Source organism: Lontra canadensis, unplaced genomic scaffold (genome assembly GCF_010015895.1).
Source record: "Lontra canadensis isolate GAN:19392208 unplaced genomic scaffold, GSC_riverotter_1.0 scaffold94, whole genome shotgun sequence".
In the NCBI taxonomy this organism is placed as follows: Eukaryota; Metazoa; Chordata; class Mammalia; order Carnivora; family Mustelidae; genus Lontra; species Lontra canadensis.
The window spans coordinates 1,025,140-1,045,509 of NW_022631088.1; the positions used below are offsets into that span (position 1 = coordinate 1,025,140).

Below are 20,370 nucleotides of genomic sequence, written 5' to 3' on the forward strand. Positions count from 1 at the left end.
ACTGTAAAAACGTACTTTGGAAAAATGTCCTTCCTAATGCCTACAATGAATCACGTCGTATGGATGGATCCCAATGGGCTTCCCTGGTCATTTATCATCAGATATTTAAACAATTCTGACTTTATCAAAGTGGACTGTGTCAGTCGCAGTGGGATGAACAGCCGTACCCATAAATACGGGTAGCCATTTGTGACCATTACCTTCAGGGGAACGTCTCCGAAGGGGAGTTACGGCGACAGGGGCTTCCCGTGATTGGAGCCTTATAATGAACATGCCAAGCCACTCTCCAGAAAGGCTGCCCCAATCCACATACTCGGCAACGGCAAACGTGTGCATCCGTCTCCCTTTCTCTTTTATGGCCCCTCATTACTGCTCGGGCTTCTTCTGAGAAGTCTACGAGCCCACACACAGCCCCATCAGGCAGGCATTTCCCCCACAGCAATGCAAGCCCAGGCGGGACCAGGGCCTTTGGAGCCGCTGCCACATGGAACGGCTAATAATAGCGCTCAGACCCTGCCTGCTTTTCCTAGAGGCCGAGCCAACAACAGGGTGCCCCTCAGCAGCCCCACCACTGGTCCCAGGCCAATGCACAGAACGCCATGTATTTGGAAGGATTCACTTTGAAAAGCAGTTCCTAGAACCATTCAGGCGTCCCCCTCAGGGCTGTGGGTCAGGCGGTGCTGGCAGCAGGACAGACGCTGGTATTCTTCTCCCCTGCCTGGAACAGGTCTGCATGGCCGCCACCGCACAGAGGCCCCTTTGAATTCGGGATTCCTGTCAGGTAGGCAGGCTTGGCATTTCTGGGACAAAGAAAGAAAGAAAGAAACAGAGAGAGAGAGAGAAAGGAAGGAAGAAAGGAAGGGAGGGAGAGAGAGAGATAGAAGGAAGGAAAGATGGAAGGAAAGGAAAGGAAAAGAAAGGAAAGGGAAGGGAAGGGAGAAAGAAAAGAAACTGCTCCAGTCTTTGGTCAGCTTTTTGCAACTCTTCTTCCACAGTAAATCAGAAGGCAGGACAGATATCCTGTGCAAACACAGACCCCAGGAGCAGCAGGACTGAGAAGACAATTCCAGCCTCTGAGCCCAGCACACAGCCTGGGCTGCCACCAGCTCAACCCATGGGGCCTCCTCCCCCTGATCCAGCCCAGATCCCACCAGTCCACACTTCTCCAGTTTCCCAGAGCAACCCCCACCTCCCCGCAAACATCACCAGCCGTGGGAGGAAAAGCAAGCAGAACACAGAAGGTTCCAGAAGAGGAGAGGAGCTCTGGGCTGGGACTGCCAATGGACTGCTGGCCTCTCGGGGGCCCTGCCCCAGCTCTCTTCAAGGGGGATGTCACTGTTAATTGACCTCACACTTGTCACTGAGATAAACGGACAAGGCAAGTGCCTTGGCATGGAAGGAGGTGGCAGTTTGGTGTGAGCCAAGGAAGCCACGACAGCAGCTGCTCTAGGAACTATGAGAAGCTTCTTTACCCAAAGAGGATAGAACTAAAAGCCTTAGAAGTCCAGGCGTCCCTCACAGTCCCCACCGGTTCAGTTCCAGACCATTGCAACAACGAGCAAATGGCAGTAAAGTGAGTCAAATGAATGTTTTGGTTCCCGGTGCAGACAGAAGCTATGTTTACACTACATCATCGTCTATTAAGCGAGCAACAGAATAACGTCTAAGAAAACAATGTACATACCTAAATTTAAAAAAAAATACCTTATGGCTAAAAAATGCTAACCATCATCTGAGTTTTCCGTGAGTCATCATTGCTGAGCCCAGATCACCAAAACACAGATAATAACACATATAATCACGATAAAGTTTGGAATATTCTGAGAGTTACCAAAATGGGACACAGAGACAAAACGTGGGCAGATGCCACTGGAAAAAAAAAAAGGCACCGACAGATTTGTCTGACATACAGTTGGCGCCAACCTTCAATTTGCAACAAACAGACGGTAAAATGTCGCAGTTGTATTTGGTAGTCCTGTGGTCACGTCATTATGCCGGGCAGTAATGGGAGACTCCGAGGTGGACCAGTGTTGCCAAAGGCCCACAGGAAGAATGGAAAGCAGAGATGGGACCTAAGTCCCAGGCCACAGGCCTGAGGTTCTCCCCACTGGCTGGGATCCTGGTAACTGGAAGTGTGGGCCACAGAGCAGGAGCCTCTAGAAGCTTCTTAGAAATGCTGACTCTTGGGATGCCTGGGTGGCTCGGTGGGTTAAAGCCTCTGCTTTCGGCTCAGGTCATGATCTCAGGGTCCTGGGATGGAGCCCCGCATCCGGCTCTCTGCTCAATGGGGAGCCTGCTTCTCCCTCTCTCTCTCTGCCTGCCTCTCTGCCTACTTGTGATCTCGGTCTGTCAAATAAATAAATAAAATCTTAAAAAAAAAAAAAAAAGAAATGCTGACTCTCAGCCGTTTTCCAGACGGTTCAGTCAGAATCTGCATTTTTATGGGATCTCTAGCCTTGCCCAGGGTTTATCTGTACCTGGAAGCCTGAGAAGCACTGGCCATAATATTATCCCTGCTTTTCCTACAAGTCCCAGGCAACAGTTCCGGAACTTTAGTGAGCCTTAGAATCCTCTAGAGAGACGACCTGTTCCCCCATGTCACCCCAGGTCTGACCCAGTAGGTGTGGGGGTGAATGCCCAGCATCTGCAGGTTCAACAAGCTCCTGAGGGGTCAGATGGGCTGGTCTGCAGACCACACACAGACCTGGCAGCTAGGGGAACCTATGCGTGAGCATCACGGATGGGGGTGGGGGGGCACCACTGCTTTTCAACCTTGACCTCACCACTGAAGTCACCCAAGGAGTCAAAAAAAAAAAAAAAAGGCAGGCCTATGCCTGGCGGCTCACCTCCAGATTCTGCTTTAATGGGTCTGGGGTGCAGCCTGGGCCAAGGGCTTTATGTTGCTTCAATACATAATTGGAATGTGCAGCTACGATTGAAAACCACTGATCTCAGTGACCTCGTTGAAAACCTGGTTTTCCTACTTACCAGTCACATGACCTTGGGCAATTCCCCCCAGTCTGAGCAGCTTTCTGGTCTTTACAATGGGAAGAATTGCTACCTGTGAAGACTATCGTAAGACCTATTAGTCACCCGACACACAGTGAATACTTAGTATGTGTTCCCTGCATCCCGTTCTCTTTCCCTGCTATGATTAGAAGTGGCAGATCAGCTAGTATTCTCGTCTTTACCCCAAATCCCAGCCTCGCTGGAAAAAGGAAGCATAGAAACAGTCAGGGAAACATCAAGTCCCAGTGCCTCTACTCAGGGAGCAAAGCTGGCCCCAAGGGACTGCACCCCAGCTCCGTGCTCAGGAGAGCCCCACACTTGGGGCATTAAGCTCTACCATGGTTGTCTTGAAATTCTAATACTTTTTGAACACCTTGCACTCGGTCCCACCAATTAGGGAGCCACGTCTTGGGGTTGTGGTTGGGGGAGCTAGGGAGGCTGGTATAAGGATGCCAGCAAATCCCTCTCTGGCTGGTGAAAGCAGGATTAATAGAAGAGCATAAGGGGCCTTGTACCCGAGTGACCTGGAGGATCTCTCTCTACGCTAAACGTACTAGGGTATTGTGGAAGGGAGAGAAAGGGTGCGTCACGAACCCTCAGTGTGAAAGACCCAGGAGGAGTCCGACCCGAAGTCCTTCCTCCTTTCCTCCGGAAGCTTGGGGCTGGAGCAGGCAGCAGACACACCTGGAGGCTGAGCCACAGCTGGGTGATCGCGTCTCCTGCAGCACCCCTCGCCAGCACCCACGATGGATGCGCAGCACGGACAGAGGGGTGAGGAGGAGCTGTGGCTAGGAATTTGCAACGGCCGGCTGGTTTGTTAGTGTTCTCAATGGGGGGCTTTTTTCCACTCGTCCGAATGCGTGTTTCCCGATGAACCGCTGTTTTGCCCTCTTTGCTTTGTTGCCTACAGTTTGGAGGACTCCTCTTGTGGGCATCCCAGAGCCTTCTGCAGGTCACGGGAGAACAGGCTGCATGAACACAGGGTTTGGGCACTGCAGCCATGGGGAAGCTTCTCATTTGCTCTAGCCCACGGCCACGCTTCCTCTGGGCAACGGAAAGCAGGATGTTACAGGAGAAGATGCAGCGATGGTAGGAGCGTGCCATGAGGAGATGAGGGCCGCTGCTGGAGCGGCTTCTGCAATTTGACTTTTCAGGGGGCGCGTCTGGGTGGCTCAGTGGGTTAAAGCCTCTGCCTTCAGCTCGGGTCATGATCCCAGGGTCCTGGGATCGAGCCCCGCATCGGGCTCTCTGCGCAGCGGGGAGCCTGCTTCCCCTCCTCTCTCTGCCTGTTTCTCTGCCTACTTGTGATCTCTGTCAAATAAATAAATAAAATCTTAAAAAAAAATTGACTTTTCAGGGGCAAAACCACGTTGGGCAAGGAACACTGGGAGCAAGCCCAGGCTGGCAGGTCCCACCCCTCTCAGTTTCCATCCTGGTGCCGTGATCCAGGAGGATGGCTGGATCAGCGAGGAAGTATGTCACCAGAACTTTAGAGAGATAATAAAATATTGAGAGTTCATGAAATTTTTTGAGCATAAAAATTAGTATAGACTGGATTTTATTCCCAGTTTTAAAGATCTCTTTTGCTAACTCATATCTAGATATAGCTTCCTTACGTGAGAAACTAGTGGGAGGGCCAGCACTTGTCCATCAGTCTGCTCACACCTACAGGAGTGTGTAAGGCATCTGACCGTCAACGGTCACGTGTGTCATCCAGGGACAAAAGGTGGAGAACTTCTACCCTGCAGTATCAAAGAATGCTAACCCTGTGGGAAACAGCTAGAACAACTGGGATTAGTAAAAACCGTATTTTGTTGCCAAAATCAAGTGAGTCAGAGAGGCAATCATTTTGGCTGTGGAGCCAAACACACTGGCCATCCTTGGCCCTAAGGAATGGGACCGTGGGGCCTGCCAAAAACAGCCAGCTCACAGGTAACCGTAGAGGAGAAACATTTTGTAGCAGACTCTATTTCCAGTGACTTTCTTTGAAATACAAGACTCTGCTCTGGAGAACAACTCGTTTCCTGGAGCGCTGAGAGAGGAATGGAAGAGCAGCCTAGCCCGAAGACGACCAATGGTGACAGTGCAGGGGCTTCTAGAACCTTCCACCACACACCTGCAAAGCCCCGACAAAGACAGGGCAGCAAAGGCGTACTAGAAAAACACACACCGCCTTCCACCCATCTGCTCAGAGCTCTCTGGGCACCGCATTCTAGAATTCAGTCACCAAGTGTGGCGAGACTTCAACTGCCGCCAGAAACTCGCAATAAAGTCCAAGCAGAGGAAGGGAAGCAGAAGGCTCCTGGCTTCAGTTCCTTCATGTCCTGCCTGTGGATTGGCCGCACACCCAGCCTATTTCATTAGGACTTGAACAAATGCTGGGACTGTTCGTGGGGGTAGGAGGGTCTGTCGAGGAGCCCAAAAGGAGAGAAAGGGCATGAAACGTTTGTTCGGAGACTACAAGGACGTAGGCTAATGATATAGGAAACGAACCCAAAAACTACTCTCATGGTTATGTTCAAAGAGCCACTGTCCACCAGGAGTCCCTCGCCAGGAACCCCTAGCAGAGGCCACTGCAAGGGTCAGAGGTTCCTTCCTCCTTTAAATAACCTCAATTCAGAGGAGAGAATGGGAAAAGAAGAAAGAAAAACAAGCAAGAAGGAAGAATGAATGTATTTGAGGGAGTCAGGAAACCCAACTGCTTCACCACATTTCACTTCTGCCTTGTGCAGCTCTTGGCTTCCGACTCAGTTACCGAGAGATCAGGTAAATCTCTTTCTCGGGGCAAAGGAGCTATCCTGGCAACGGCATCTACAGTGTGCTCATCTAGGCACCGCATCACCTCCCAATCATCTCAGAAGTCTGCTGTCTCCATACCACCCTCCTTGCCTCCATCCCCTGCAGCGTGCTCACAGTAAGGGGCACCCCCTCCCTCTACCCCCCTACCCCCCCACCCCTGCCAAGGAAAAAAGGATGCCTCATTAGAGGTTAGAACATCAAACCTTAGGAGTCCAGGATCCCTCCCAATCCCATCTCCATTCCAGCCAGAAGAAACCTTTCTTGATCTGATGCTCCAAGGTTAGGAGGGAGCCCAGAAAGGATTCCTTCCCAAGTCCAACCATTCCCCTTTACCAACAGGTTAACCGGAGGGAGAACAAGGCCATTCCGTATGAGCAGCAGCACCCCGCACCCACGACATGTTTTGGCAGGAGCCAGCCCCTCCAAATCAAGACTCTGGCAGGATTCTACCATCCACTCAGAGGACAGTTCCCATCTGTTTATGGAAAGAATGTTAATAACCCCCAATCATAATCAAATAGGCAACCACTTTACTTTAAGTACCTATTAACGGACGCTAATTCACAATGGAACAGTCCTGGAGTGCCTATCCACAGGCCCATCAGAGGCGCCGGCACGTGTCCCATCATTAGGATAAAAAGCCAGCGAGGGCTGCCGAAGTGCTCAACATACTACCAGAAGCCCTCGCGGTAGGTCTTGACCATGTCCTCCTCAGCCTTCCGGCTTCCACTGCCCTGCAGTGCGGTCCCCACCGTGCCCAGAAAGAAATGAAGGACGTCTCCTCAGCCAGGGAAGCAGCACCCACCCCTGCTCAGCTCCCATCTTCCCCCCTGCATCCCCGCAAGCCAGGTGAGCCCCAGCTTGAGATAAGTAGATCAAGAAGAGGCACTGCTGAAAGCCCCTTTTGAGGCAGACAGCACCCAAGGACAAAGCATGGGAAGAACCAGCTTCATCTCTGGGCCCTCCCTGGCTCTCTGCACACAGCACATCCCAGTGAAGCAGGGCCAGCGCTGCCCTAGCCCACTGTGCGCTGGGACGTGTTACTGCACTTCTCTGATCTGTTCCCTTCTCTGTACAATGGGACACACTCCTAAGAAGCCTGAGGTCTGCTTCTGCTCATCATTCTGTCTCTTCCATGGGAGAAGAGGAAGCCAAGAAGCATGAAGGACACCATCACCACATCCCTGATCTGGAAATATGTAGAGATACTGAGGTCATCACAAGGTCAGAGGCCAAAGAACATACGCTCCTCTTTTTATAGGTTACGAAAACCCATGTGAATGCTTCTTCCTCTATTAAATAACTATGGTATAGATATGAAAACTATGGGACATGTTTTTATTATTTAAAGACGCTCTTGCATCATCGACCTGGCTATTTTTTTAAAAGATTTTATTTATTTATTTATTTGACAGACAGAGATCACAAGTAGGCAGAGAGGCAGGGGGGTGGGGGGAAGTAGGCTCCCTGCCGAGCAGAGAGCCCGATGTGGGGCTCGATCCCAGGCCCCTGAGATCATGACCTGAGCCAAAGGCAGAGGCTTTAACCCACTGAGCCACCCAGGCGCCCAACCTGGCTATTTTTCTGAAGATGGCGGGTACACCCGGGGCTGCTCACTGTGGGACAGCCAAGGTCAAGGAATAAGGCTGTTCACTGGCCTTGGAAAGGGGCTGAGGCTGTAAGTGGAGAGTCCTAACCTGGCCTCACTGGACCAAGAATCCAAAGCACGACACCTCCTCTTCTCACCACAGCTTCTTTAGCAGTACACACAGCTGCCACAAAGCCCCAGCCAGATCCTTGCCATGGTCTTCCGATGGCCGACAGAAACATATCTTGTGAGGGAGAGCTTGGTGCAAACTCTGAACCACATCACGTCCAGGCCCAGGGCCCACAGGCACAACATCCTTAGCTGTCAAAAACTCTGAACCATCTGGGGCGCCTGGGTGTCTCCATTGGTTTCAATGACGGTTTCATCATGCCTTTTGCTCAGGTCATAATGGAAGGTGTGGGGGGGGCGGCCCTGGGATAGAACCCTGCATCTGGCTCCATGCTCAAGGGGAGCCTGCTTCTCCCTCTCCTTCTGCCCCTCTTCCACTCTCTCTTTCCCAAACAAATAAACACAATCTTTAAAAATATAAAATAAAATAAAATAAAATAAAATAAAATAAAATAAAATAAAATGCTGAAATATCTGTCTGTATTTCTGTCCCTCCCAGTGGATGGCTCCTGCCCTGCACACATTCCGGGCTCAACCCGCCTCATTGATCTCTCCCTCCACCCAGCAATTCAAAAGATAGTGTCCCACACAGCAGGGAGCCTCCAGGTCCCAGCTCCTGCAGGCTTCTGTTCTGAAAGTCAGTTACCACAGGGAACCAAATGATCCCCCGCTGCTCTAAGTAAGACCCTGGGCTTCAGCCACAGCCCCAGGAAACCCCACTGCCCAGGCTCGGCGCCATTTCAAAACATTTGTGGATCCGAGAGACCTGCTCCCCTGCTGGTGTGACCGCTCCTAGGGCCACCTTGATCAACAAGACGGCAGGGGACAGAAGTACAGAGGTGTTCAAGATGGTGCTTTTTCTATCTGTTTCTGTAAGATCTCGTTAATATCTTCATCTCCCAAAAACTAAGTGTCTGGTAGAATGCCTGTGCACACCAACACGGGGAGACCTCTGACACCTGACAGGTAAATAAACAAGATGCAGAAGGAGACTAAGACAGTGAACCCGTGCGTCAGTTAAACACACGGAGGCGTGTATTGTGTAAATGTGCGTGTACCCATGTACACATATATGCACACGTATGTAGGCGTCAATTTTCTCGTAGACCGAACGTACACTGTCCACACGTATCGCACACTGTGCACGATCACTCTTGGGGGAGCTGCGGGCTTTAATCGCACTGGTTAAAACCGGTATGGCACAAGCTCTCTTATCCAAATAAAACGTATTAATAAGATCAATATAAGAGATATATACACTAATGACTGTTGTCTAGAGGTCTAGATAGGCAATCTGTGACCTGTAAAGAGCAAACATATGTATACATACACACAGAAGTACAAAAACAGGGGCGCCTAGGGGGCTCAGTCAGTTAAGCATCTGCCTTTGGCTCAGGTCATGATCCTGGGGTCCTGGGATGGAGCTCCAAGCCCTTAGATGGGCTCCCTGCTCAGTGGGATGTCTGCTTCACCCTCTCCTTCTGCCCCTCCCCTCCACTCGTGCGCAATCCAAATAGATAAATGGAAAATGTTTTTTACAATTTTTTCAAAAGTTTAAAAATGAACTGGTTACCAGACCTGGTCCCTAGTATCGCCGTGGGGTGGAAGGAGCCCACAGGGCGTGAGTCTGGCTGGGAAAAAGCCAAGCGGGGAGGGCAGGTATGCAGAGACGACAGAGAAAGAGAGGAAGAGACCAAGGAGAGAGACATAAACAGTGAACTGAGGGACACACACGAAGCCCAGGCTGGTGGCCATCTCTGGAAATGGGGGGGGACAAAGCATTTTTGGTTTTACCAGCAATGTTTCATCTCTTTACTGGAGGACTAAAACATCAGACACAAACATAAAACAAAACCGTAAGCGGTGCTTATTCTAAGCGGTGTATTTGCCACACCAACCTTGTGTTTTTGTCTATTCCTTATTTCTCAGAAGGAAGTGAAGTTCATACCAGCAATCCCTCCTCGTGCACGCAATGAGTTCCAGGCCCTCGGGTGGGGACGCTGTGTATTACGTATGCGTCCCCCCCATCAACCCCACTCTCCTTCCCACAGCCCAGACCCCTTCCATTGCCAAAGTAGCCCTTACTGGCCCGTTACTGATTCACAAGCTGTTTTGGTTTTTTTTTAATGATTATAAATGCAGTCATCTATCTTAAGTTCAATGAACATTTATCAAACACCGTGAGAAGTTTCAGGCACACCGGACTAAATGATCTGTGGTTTCTGCCAAGTCGCTCCTGGCCTGGCAGGACAGACAGATGATGTGTGTGCAAAGGAAGGACAAGGCACTGGGGTTAGTGCAGAATCCAGGCATCCTGACGAAACACGGCGTGTGACAGAGGTGGGCGTGAGGGCAGCCCTTCGTAGAAGGACAGTGAAAGGAGCCAGGAGAGGCTTACACGTGAAGAAAAGAAGGGGAGAACTACAGCCATGGGGCTCCCTTTTATATGCCAGGTCCACACACGTCTCAACGCTCAGAGCCAACCCACGACGGCAGGGGAGGCTGTGAGGGGCGGCGTAACTTAGCTAAAAGCAAGGAGCAATTAGGTGGCACGGCAGAGCCTGACCCAGATCTGAACGTTCAAAGCTGAGGACGGGTGGGTTCGGAAGAGGTCGGGGTTCACCGGAGTCAGAGTTGGGGGGGCTCCTGGTACCCACACCTTCACTCTCTCCTGCACCGGGATGCCACTGGCAACAAGGGATCGGGGTGGGCGCAGCCTGGGGCACATGCTAACTCATCCTGGGATGAGGCCCAAGCCCAGGGCAGACAGGCAGCTTCAACCTCAACAAGATCAGCCTTAGACCCATCTCCACATCCGGCCTCCAAGTACAGCCTCCCTCCTTCAGGCTGCTGGGCTCCCCAGGAGGGGACACCTTCCCTTCCACCTGGTGGGCCATGCTCTCTGGGGCCATCCAGGGCCAAGGAGGAAGCTCAGCTCTGGGAGAGGGGAGCAGGGGCTGGGAGAGGCTCTGAGGACAGCTGAGGGGAAGGCACCACCCTGGATCCTGCCTAATCCATCCGACATGGGGACACACTGTTCCAGAAACCGGATGACAATTAATAGGAAAAATCTGCTCTCACAGCGCTGCCAAGCATGTCACAGGGTCTCAGCTGGTGGCGCTGCCTCCTCGGCGGGGAGCAGAAATGCCCCATTCTCCCCTTTGGCTGACACCCTCATGTTTTCTCAGGTGGAAGGAGGGAACAGCTATGGTCAAAGGGTTCCTCCCGTGGTCCGAAAACTGCCCAAGCAATAAGGCCAGTCCTCAAAGCCACGGCCCCAGGGATTAGGCTAAGACTGAAGGCTCGGGGCTCACCCAGCGGGGTTCATCTTCGAAGCCCGTGGAGCCCTGTTTGGCATCAGGGAATACTGGCAGATAAAACATCTCCCATCGAGGTGCCTCACAGTGGTCTGATCTTGTTTAAGTCGTGGGGCTTTGGGCCAAACTTCTATCGCCTCTCTAGAATTTGCCTGCACAAGTATTTCTCTTGGTCCAAATACTTCATAGGATTCACGAAAACCTGGCTTGCCTTGCTCTGACTTGTTCAGCTTAAGCAAGGACAGAAAGAGGGTACGGAGGTAGGTAGCCTCGGAGAAGCCAGGCAGCCTGCCCTCTTGTTTTCTGCCCTTCTACCCTTCCACAGGGATCTCTTGCTGAATGCCAGTGTTCTAAACTTTTAGGGGAGTCACAGAATATTTTGAGACTATAACACAAGGAGTGGACTAGTTCCTTTCCAAACCATCCCCCACCCCACTGCCACGTACACCCAAACATTTGCATAAGTCTAGGGGACCACCGTCCCTGTGGATCTCATTCACATGCCCTCCTTCGGTCCCCGAGTCCCAAGGTCAGGACTCTCCCCACAGATCCCGATTCATGTGCAGAAGCTATAGAAACTCATCTTTCTGGATCCCATACTCTCAACCCTGGATTCCAGTTCAGCAACCTGACCGTTTGTTGAACCTTTCCTCATCCTTCCCTACCCACCTCCCATCGAACATTAGCCAAAAATGGAAACCCAGTGGGGAGCAGGTCTTTAAATTCCAGTTTCTGTTTGAGAACCAGTACCCAGCCTCCCGGAAGCCATCTGGACAGATCCATCCCTGAGACCAGGCAGATGGGTGCTAATTCACCGTGTTAACCCCTTTGGTGCCACTCCCCCCACCCAAGCCCTGGTGGGAAGCCTCGTCCCGCAGCCCTCCCCAGTCAGAAGGGGGCTGAAGACTCGGGATTGTGGAAGCTGGCCAGCAATTTTAGCAATCGTGTTGCTCTTGGCATCCACTCTGGGACCCTGTGTAGAGCTACGTGCTGAAATGCCATCATGTGGGCAACGTCCCAGCACCGGGGTGCACCACCCGACATCTAGCTAGCTAATACCTTCGCAGCACAACTCCGAGGGAGGGGGCAGGCAAGAGTGAAACCAAGCCACTCACACAAGGAGTCCTTTTTCTCAGCAACTCCCTTCACAAACTACCCTCCTTCAACAAGCAGCCCTGCTCTATGCTGCTTCCCGGTCTCAGGGCAAAGCCAGGCGGACCACAGTCTGGACCCCGTGGACACCAACGTTGCCTCTACCCATCACCACCAGCAGTGAGGGGCAGACAGGAATCTCCACCAGGATGCCTTCAGCCCACGAGCAGAGGCCTTCTTGGGGAGCAAAGGGAGAATAAAACAGCCTCTTTTGATCAAAAGGAACCTGATTCCACCCGCCCCTCCCCACCCCCCGCCAGGAGACCCTTGCAAGGGAAAATCCCACCTTACCCTTCATTCCAAATTTGGACCGCCGACCGTACTTGTTGATCATGATGAAGAGAACCACCAACAGGACGCAGGCAAAAGCAGCAAGTCCCACGGCGATGGACACCTGGGGGTGCCGAGAGGGGGCAGGTAAGCACAGTCACCGAGAACCCGCGGGCCAGGGAAAGTCACACGTGCCCAAACGGACGTTGTCCCATCGGGGGAGCCGCGGCAGCCCACTCCAACCCGCGCCACTGAGTCAGTTCCTCGGCAGAAGTAACTCATGAGACTTTGAGCACATCACAGGAGAATTAATTCCCCAGCTGGATGAGAGAACGTCCCGTGGCTCAGCCTCTCATCTGCGGGCCACCCGTCACAAGCAACGCAAGGGCAGGCCTAAGATGTCTCTGTCTACTGTTTGTTGTTTCCATTAGCAAAAATCCCTCTGCACCTTCACATGGATAATCTTTACAGAATATCTTCCAGAAGGTTCTGGAGATCTGGACTCTTAAAAACAAAACAAAACAAAACAAAAAAACACCTTTGCTCTCCTTCTCAGGGACATCTCTGGCTCTGAGGGTCAGGCAGGGGAGGGCTGGGGGAGGGACTGGAAAAACCCACGCAAGGGGTTGCTCTGAGCAATTCTGACTCTCGTGAAAGGTTTGTGTGGTTAGTATTGCCCTCGAATCAGGCCCAGCCAGGCTCCTAGCAGAGTGGGGGTTTTCAAACGGTTTTCTTCCGAACCCTAGGGCTTGGAGCGGATCCTCAAAGAGTTCCTCAAATAATGACTTATTCTCATCAAACAAGGAAGGTTTCAACCACCTGAAAGGAGGTCATTCAGAGCAGTTTTTTTTCTGCCGCATATGCTGGGGTTCCAAGTAAGATAAAATTCTGGAAAGTTAGCTCCAAAAACGAAGTCAGTAAACACCGTCCCCTTGATCCGGGAGTGACTTACCCCAAAAGTGTCTTCCTCCGGTTTGTGGGTCACCGTGATGGGTGTGGGGCTCACGTCGTAGACTGAAAACCAACCAGACCACGAGGGTGGTTAGCTTACCAGCCGTAAGAGGCTCAGCCACAGTGCCCACCTGACTCCCAGGCCCCCCACAAGAGGTCCTGCTCTGGCTTTGCAGAGGTCCCTGGAGACCAGGTCAAGCGCAGGCTCCACGAGGAATAAAGGACCCTCACTGCCACCCGCCTACCTCCATTCCAGAGTAAAGAATGTCACCTGGGCAACCTAGGCCATGAACTACTAGGTACAGAGGAGTAGAAAAAAATGGTTTGGGATCCAGGCCAGGGTGCGGATTGGGCACATTTTGTTGATGACAACAGATGGTGTTGACATTCGGCTACCCTCTGCCACGGAACCTCCTTTCCCTGTCCCTGGCTCTCCCATGCCCTTCCTTTCTCCCTCTTTATTTCTCAGTGAGACCAGGAGACCCACGGCCCCAGGAACAACTCACTGTCCACTCCCCTACTACGGAGTTCAAAACACAGTGGCTGCCCGAGGTAAGCAGCAAGTCCATCTGCCCCAGAAACACCGCCTTTTCCAGCAAGGCTGGGATGGGAAGCCGGTCTGTCCTCCATCTCTGATCATCTCCTGGGCAGGAAACAGCCCCAATTCAGAAGTCTTTGGAGGGACATTCTGGGAGATGACAAGTCCTCTCAGATCAAGGACAAATGAAGGAATCACAGATAATCTGCACATCCATGCCCAGCAGTAAGGGGTGTCCTCAATAGGAATGTCCACCACCTCAGGCCACACATAGGGCAGAAACGACAGTGCTGCTGCCGTTAGTCTCCCATGGGGAGAAAAGGAAAAGCCATAAATACAGATTTCCCCACCGTCCATGAGCAAAACACCAAATTGGGGGAGGGGGGAGAGGGGGCGGTGGGATGTCTGGTCCTAGCCCCAGACTGCTTTTAAATTGAGCCTCAATAGTTTTACTTTAGGGGTGCCTGGGTGGCTCAGTCAGTTAAGAGTCCGACTCTTGATCTCAGCTCAGGTCCTGATCTCAGGGTTGTGAGTTCAAGCCCCGCGTTGGGCTCCACACTGAACATGGAGCCTACTTAAAAAACAAAATAATTCCACTTGAGGACACACAAGCCTATCAGGAGACCTTGTAAATTACTCACAAGGATTCTGGGCCCCTCAGAGCAGGTAAGAAACATGGGTTTAGGGGCCCCCCTTCTCTCCACAAGGACACATGAGACGATCACCAGGGGTCTACCTGGGCATGTGAAACCCCATGTCCTTCCTGATACCACCCCTTCTCATCCAGGCAGGGAGACCACAACTTGCTCAAACCTTAGGGAACTCCGTGGGGAAACTGAGGCACAGAGACCAAGAGATGTGCAAATGGAACTACCCAAGAAGTATTTCTACTCTCCAGTTCCCCTTCACAGTTCCCTGAGATGGTCTCAGCTACCGTGGGTCTGGGGCTGGCCGCAGAACAGGAAAGAGGGCTACACGGAATCCATAATCACCGAAAGTACCAGAATAAAGCAGTTTCAAAGCAAAAGATAAAGCAGACTTACTGGAGACAAAGTTATCCGTGCTCTCTGCAAAAAAGACAAAGAGATCATTAACAAGTGTCATAAAAACCAGAACAGAAGCACTGTATCTTCCTCGTAGGTACGACCTCTCCCACTCACCACAAGTGCCCCTTTACTCCGGCAACTGAAAACTAAAATCTTTGACACACCACCCCTCCCCCACGCCACACTACCCCCTCCTGGAGGTGGTCTTCCAAGTGGAGAAGGAATGCGAGATAAAGCTCCTGGTTCCGAGGGAGGTGGCCCAGCCACCCTAGGGTCTATGAGATGGAAAATTACATCTAGACACAATGTCTCACCCACAGTCCTCTCCCCTTCAGGTACCCAGAGCGCTGGGGATGTTGGTGGTAGCCCAAAGCCAAGAAGAGATGCTGCAGGGTGGGTTTCCCTGGACTTTGGTGAAAATGCCAGCTGTGATCCCAAGACAGAATTCCTCAAATTGATATAGACAGTTTATTCTAGCGGTCCCTGAGATGTTCCTGGGAATCCCTTTATGAACCTGCCCATCCCCCAGATGAAAATGTGCTATTGGATCTTCGCCTCTAGAAATGGCTCAGCGAACAGTGAAAGTGCATCATTATCAGACACTAATTATAAGCCAGGGGCTGGACTCGGTGCTTTATGTAACGCATCACTCGATCCTTATAACCATCTGAGGAGGCGGAGAGCATTAGCCCCATTCAACTGAAATAGAAACAGGCTTCTAGAGATTAAGAGACTAACTGAATCTCGATGAGGGATTATTAGACTGAGCTGGATTCGAATCCAAGCCTGGGCTCTTAGCCATTCCATCAGAGATTCCCCAATTCTAGCATGCAAGGGAAACATCTAGAGGGTGACAGCACTACCGTTCTCCAGTAAAAGGAATGAGGGCTCCTCGGAGAAATACATAACTTCAGGCTTGGGGCAGAGAAAGTACAAGATGTGCCCGGAATACTGTGTGGTACTAGAAAGTAGGAGTGTACTCCGGATTAGCGGGAGCATGGGAAAGAGCACGGGAGCCTCCAATGACCAAATGTGGGACAATTTAAGCAAAAAATGAAGACAGCCATGGATTGTTACAGGCTGAATTGTACTCGCCCCAAATTTGTACAGTGGAGCCCTGATCTCCAGCACATCTGCAGAGGACTGTATTGGGAGATGGGCTCTTTATTTTTTTTTTTTAAGATTTTATTTATTTATTTGACAGACAGAGATCACAAGCAGGCAGAGAGGCAGGCAGAGAGAGAGAGAGAGAGAGGAGGAAGCAGGCTCCCTGCTGAGCAGAGAGCCCGATGTGGGGCTCGATCCCAGGACCCTGGGATCATGACCTGAGCCGAAGGCAGAGGCTTAACCCACTGAGCCACCCAGGCGCCCCGGGAGACGGGCTCTTTAAAGTGGTAATTCAGTTAAAAGAAACTGATTAGGGTGGACGCTAATCCAATATGGCCAGTGTCCTTGCAAGAGGAGGTGATCAGGATGAACCACAGAAGACCAGGTGCAGACACGAAAAGAAGACGACTATCTGCGAGCCAGGCCAGAGGCCTCAGAAGGAGCCAACCCTGCTGACACCCTGATCAGACTTCTCGCCTCCAGGGCTGCGAGAAAAACACGTGTGTCTTGTTTAAGCCACCGAGGCTGTGGTCCGCTCTTACAGCAGCCCCGGGAAACTACACGGATTCTAAGTCATAGCACAAAATGAACATCCCCGAGTTCGTACCAATGTAAATAAGCAACTGAATGAACACACAGGGGAAGAAGAGACACTCTTCCTCATAGTAGCATTCCACCCAACACACGTAGAAGGAATGATGGAAGGAAGAAAGTCACCACTGGCAAATACCACGGTTATAAACTGCTTTGGGCAAGAACCATCAAAGAAGGCTAAGATTAATGTGTGAAAGCATGAGAAGACACAAGACATTCACAAAGTTTCCAAACATTATACTTACTAGGTACAAAGGGGAAAAAAGAAATCACCTTTAGGTGGAGAACCCTGGCAGATACCATGTCCACCCAGTGACAGAATTAACTGATGTCACCAAGAACTAGAGGTGTGGACACCAGGTGCCCCCACAGTGATGTCCTGAGTGAGCACGGCATCATTTCTGTGCTGTTCATGCCAAAATAGTGTAACCAGCATTAACTGGGAGTCAGCAATTGACAAACCCAAAGTGGGGGGGACATCTACAATATAACTAGTGAGTATCCTTCAAAAGGGTCCAGCTTGGGTGCCCAGGGGGGCTCAGCTGGATGAGGGTCTGACTCTTGATTTCAGCTCAGGTTGTGATCTCAGGGTCGTGGGGTCAAGCCCCACATCGTGCTCCACATTCAGCAGGGAGTCTGCTTGGGATTCTCTCTCTCTCCCTCTGCCCCTCACCCTGCTCTCATGACCTCTCTCTCTCTCTCAAATAAATCAATCTTAAAAGAAAAAAAAAATATGTCCAGCTCATGAACGACAATGACAGACGGAGGGACTGTCCCAGACTGAAAGAAAATAAAGTGACAGAGCATCTAAGCATGGCGTATGGTCCTGAACTGGGTCCTAGAGAAGAAAGGACAGCAGTGGACAAAAGTTGGGTCCGTAAACTCGTTAACAGTGTCAGTGTTAATATCCTGCTTTTGCACATTGGACTGTGCTTAGGTAAGATGATACTCTTTGGGGAAGCTGGGTGAAAGGTATAAGGAAGTTCTTTGTACCATTTTATTACTTTTCGGGGGTAAGTTCTTTTTTTTAAGATCATTTATTTATTTGAGAGAGAGAGCAGAGGAAGAGAGGGAGCACAAGCATGGAGCAGGGACAGAGGGAAAGCGAGAAGCAGGCTCCCCGCTGAGCCCAGGACCCCAGTGTCATGAACCAAGCCAACAGGCACCCCTAGCAGGTAAATCTTAAACTAGTTCAAAATGATGAGTTACAAAAAAAAATCCTAAAATTTGTTTTCAATAAACATGCATTATCAGGCTTCATCCCAGAATTTCTGAGTCAGGAGGTCTGGGGAAGGTCTTGGGAATTTACATTTCTAAGTTTTCAGGTGCTGCTGATGCTGCTGATCCCTTTGAGAATTCCCAGCATTATGTTACATCTACTGTGGCCACGAGCCTACCACACTCTGAAAAATAAGAACAACCCATTCATTTGTTCATTCATCCATCCATCCACCCATCCATCCATCCACTCATCCCTTGGTCTTCAGGCCCTGGGCTAAGTCCTCACAGTCATCGTAATTTTGGCTCTACTAAACAGGCACCAGCTAATATTCTTCTCTAACCATCTGTGGGGCAAGTGATGCTTTCTGTGAAGGAGTCTAGAGAAAGCCCTGTTTACAGTAGGTGCACGGTTAACAGCTGGCTTGTCTGCTGCCCATTTTGTGTCGCCTGGGGAAGGCCAACAGAGCCTTCTCCAAATTCCTAAGCCCAACCTTCATGCCACCACCCTCTTGTAAGCTGTACCAAAGGCCTGATGTGTGGGGAGGATGGTGGGGAGGGGGCCCGAGCATTGGCTTCAGAGCCTGGGGAAAGACAGGTGCCAGATCAATTCACAGTTAATGCTGATTTGTGTATTTCTCATAAGGCTCCCGTTTATTAGAGAATATTCTCACATCGGGCAAATGTTTTGGCCGAGCCTATGAACCCTGTAATCTCCCAGTCAGCCCACGTGCTTAGCTCCCTTGCTGGAGCCTGGGAACACGCATCCATCCGGGAAACACATGAACCCAGGAACAGGGAGACTTCCTGGACCCCTCTAACCAGTGGGGGAACTCAGAATTTTACACTGGAAGAGATTGGTACCCAGGAATGATCCTCACCTCCTACCCACCAGCAGCTGGGAAGGACAACTAGAACCACGGGCCAAGGTGCTGTCTGAATAGGAACAGGGGTGGGCATGAATCCCCACTACCCCAGTCCCAGACTGCACTTCTTCCAATCCCAACACTCATCAAAAAGTGCCTTGTGGGAAAAGCCAGTCGGTCCAGAGAAGGGAGAAGTGAGGCAGCAGCTTGTGTCCAGACAAAGAGGTGGACTGAGATGTGCTGCTGGGAGCAGATGCCCCAGGTTTAGGTGCGAGAAGGCAGTGGGGAGGCCAAGCCAAGGCCCGCGCTCACACCGCCCATCCCGCACAGACGCCCCATCTCCCCTCCGCTGCACGCAGCTGTCGGTGGCTCAAACCGGGAAGAAAAATCCATCCTTTCCCCCCAACCTAGCAGCCTGGGATCACATCCTATCTCCACAAGTTCCTTAGGGCAAGGAAACCAGCCTTGACTGAGGCGGAGGGCGCAAGGGCACTGATTTCTCCATTGTTTGTACCCAGCATCGTGAAGGAATTCTGCTTTCTGCCGTTGTAAAAATCCCCATGAAAAACTGGACTTCTGGCCAAGTAAAAAATGAGAATGTAGGAGTTATGGCAGCTCACTTATTCCTAAATGTTTTGTCAAGTAGTCTCAGGTATTTTTTGCACACACACACACACACACACACATACACACACACAGACACACACACACATACCCCTTGGCAACATGCCTCCTTCTATCACATCATCATCTAAGGAACACTCTTGCCCAGCCTACAACCTCCTAACTATCACCTCCCACCCTGCCGTCACTTAGACTCTCCAGGTCCTCCCTTCCTGACACGTCAATCCCTGATCCTTGGTGGCTCCCCACTCTTATGCCCAGATCCCCTCCGGCAGCCCCGCTAAGTTCCTGGAACACCGAAGAGGATTTATCTCCACCGACCTCCCTAACCGATCCTTGCGGAAGCCTCCTTCACCAAGGCTGGATGCCATGTTGAGGGTTTTCGCCCTTCTCTGGAAATGTAGGAGGAAACCCAACATTCCTACAGCATGTGTAATTTTAAAAAACAAGCAACAACAACAACAACAACTTTTCCAGAACATTTTCATTTTAACGTCCTACTCTGAGAAAATCTTTACTGATGGAAGCCTCTGCATTTCCAGATTGTTCCATTAAATATATTCATTCCAATCAAATCTCTCCCATGGGTCTCAGGACCATGGAGAATCAGAAAAGGAGACCGTTACCTTCAGATCTGGTTCTGCCCCCAAACAGATCCCCTGTCAGTCGCCCTTGGGTGTGCTTTTCAGAAAAATAGAAACAAACAGTCCCTCTGGGCTTACTCTGTGCCAAACAGTGTCGTAAGCATTTCAGGTGAATGAATCCACTGTGGGTCAACCAATCTTCACCACGGCCTTTGAGGTAGAAGCAGGCGCTGAGGAATTTGCCTGAGATGACAAAGCTGAGGAGCAATTTAGAGAGACTCTGAACCCTGGAGGGTTGGATGGCTCCCTGTCCCTACAGATCCTACCTGTTAGAACCGACAAGCTTGACCAGAGAACGCTGCTCCTAGAACGCCTGTTCACTGCATCCCTCTGTCCCAAGAATCCTGGCAGTAGCTGACAGCTGGTCCATCTTTCCTCTGTCTCAACACAGACCGAAACCCTCAGCATACTTTGCTTAATCCTCATGGCAGCTGAGGGAGGAGCCTTTGTTCTTGCTCCCATTCCGCAGATGGAAAAGTAGAGGCAGAGTAGAAATCGTCTTTCACTGCATGCCAGTC

General features: G+C 51.1%; 1 protein-coding gene across 6 annotated transcripts in view; it reads right to left on the reverse strand.

Annotated features, from left to right (window-relative positions):
* The window catches only part of NTRK3 (neurotrophic receptor tyrosine kinase 3), a 367,285-nt gene that overhangs the window by 222,162 nt on the left and 124,753 nt on the right, over positions 1 to 20,370 (reverse strand). For all 6 annotated transcript variants that reach the window (XM_032836989.1, XM_032836991.1, XM_032836990.1 and 3 more), the window contains 3 exons: positions 14,797 to 14,820; positions 13,217 to 13,278; positions 12,286 to 12,388 (listed from right to left, as the gene is read on the reverse strand). In XM_032836989.1, coding sequence (XP_032692880.1) covers positions 12,286 to 12,388; positions 13,217 to 13,278; positions 14,797 to 14,820 — 189 coding nt within the window. The remainder of the gene's footprint in view (positions 1 to 12,285; positions 12,389 to 13,216; positions 13,279 to 14,796; positions 14,821 to 20,370) is intronic.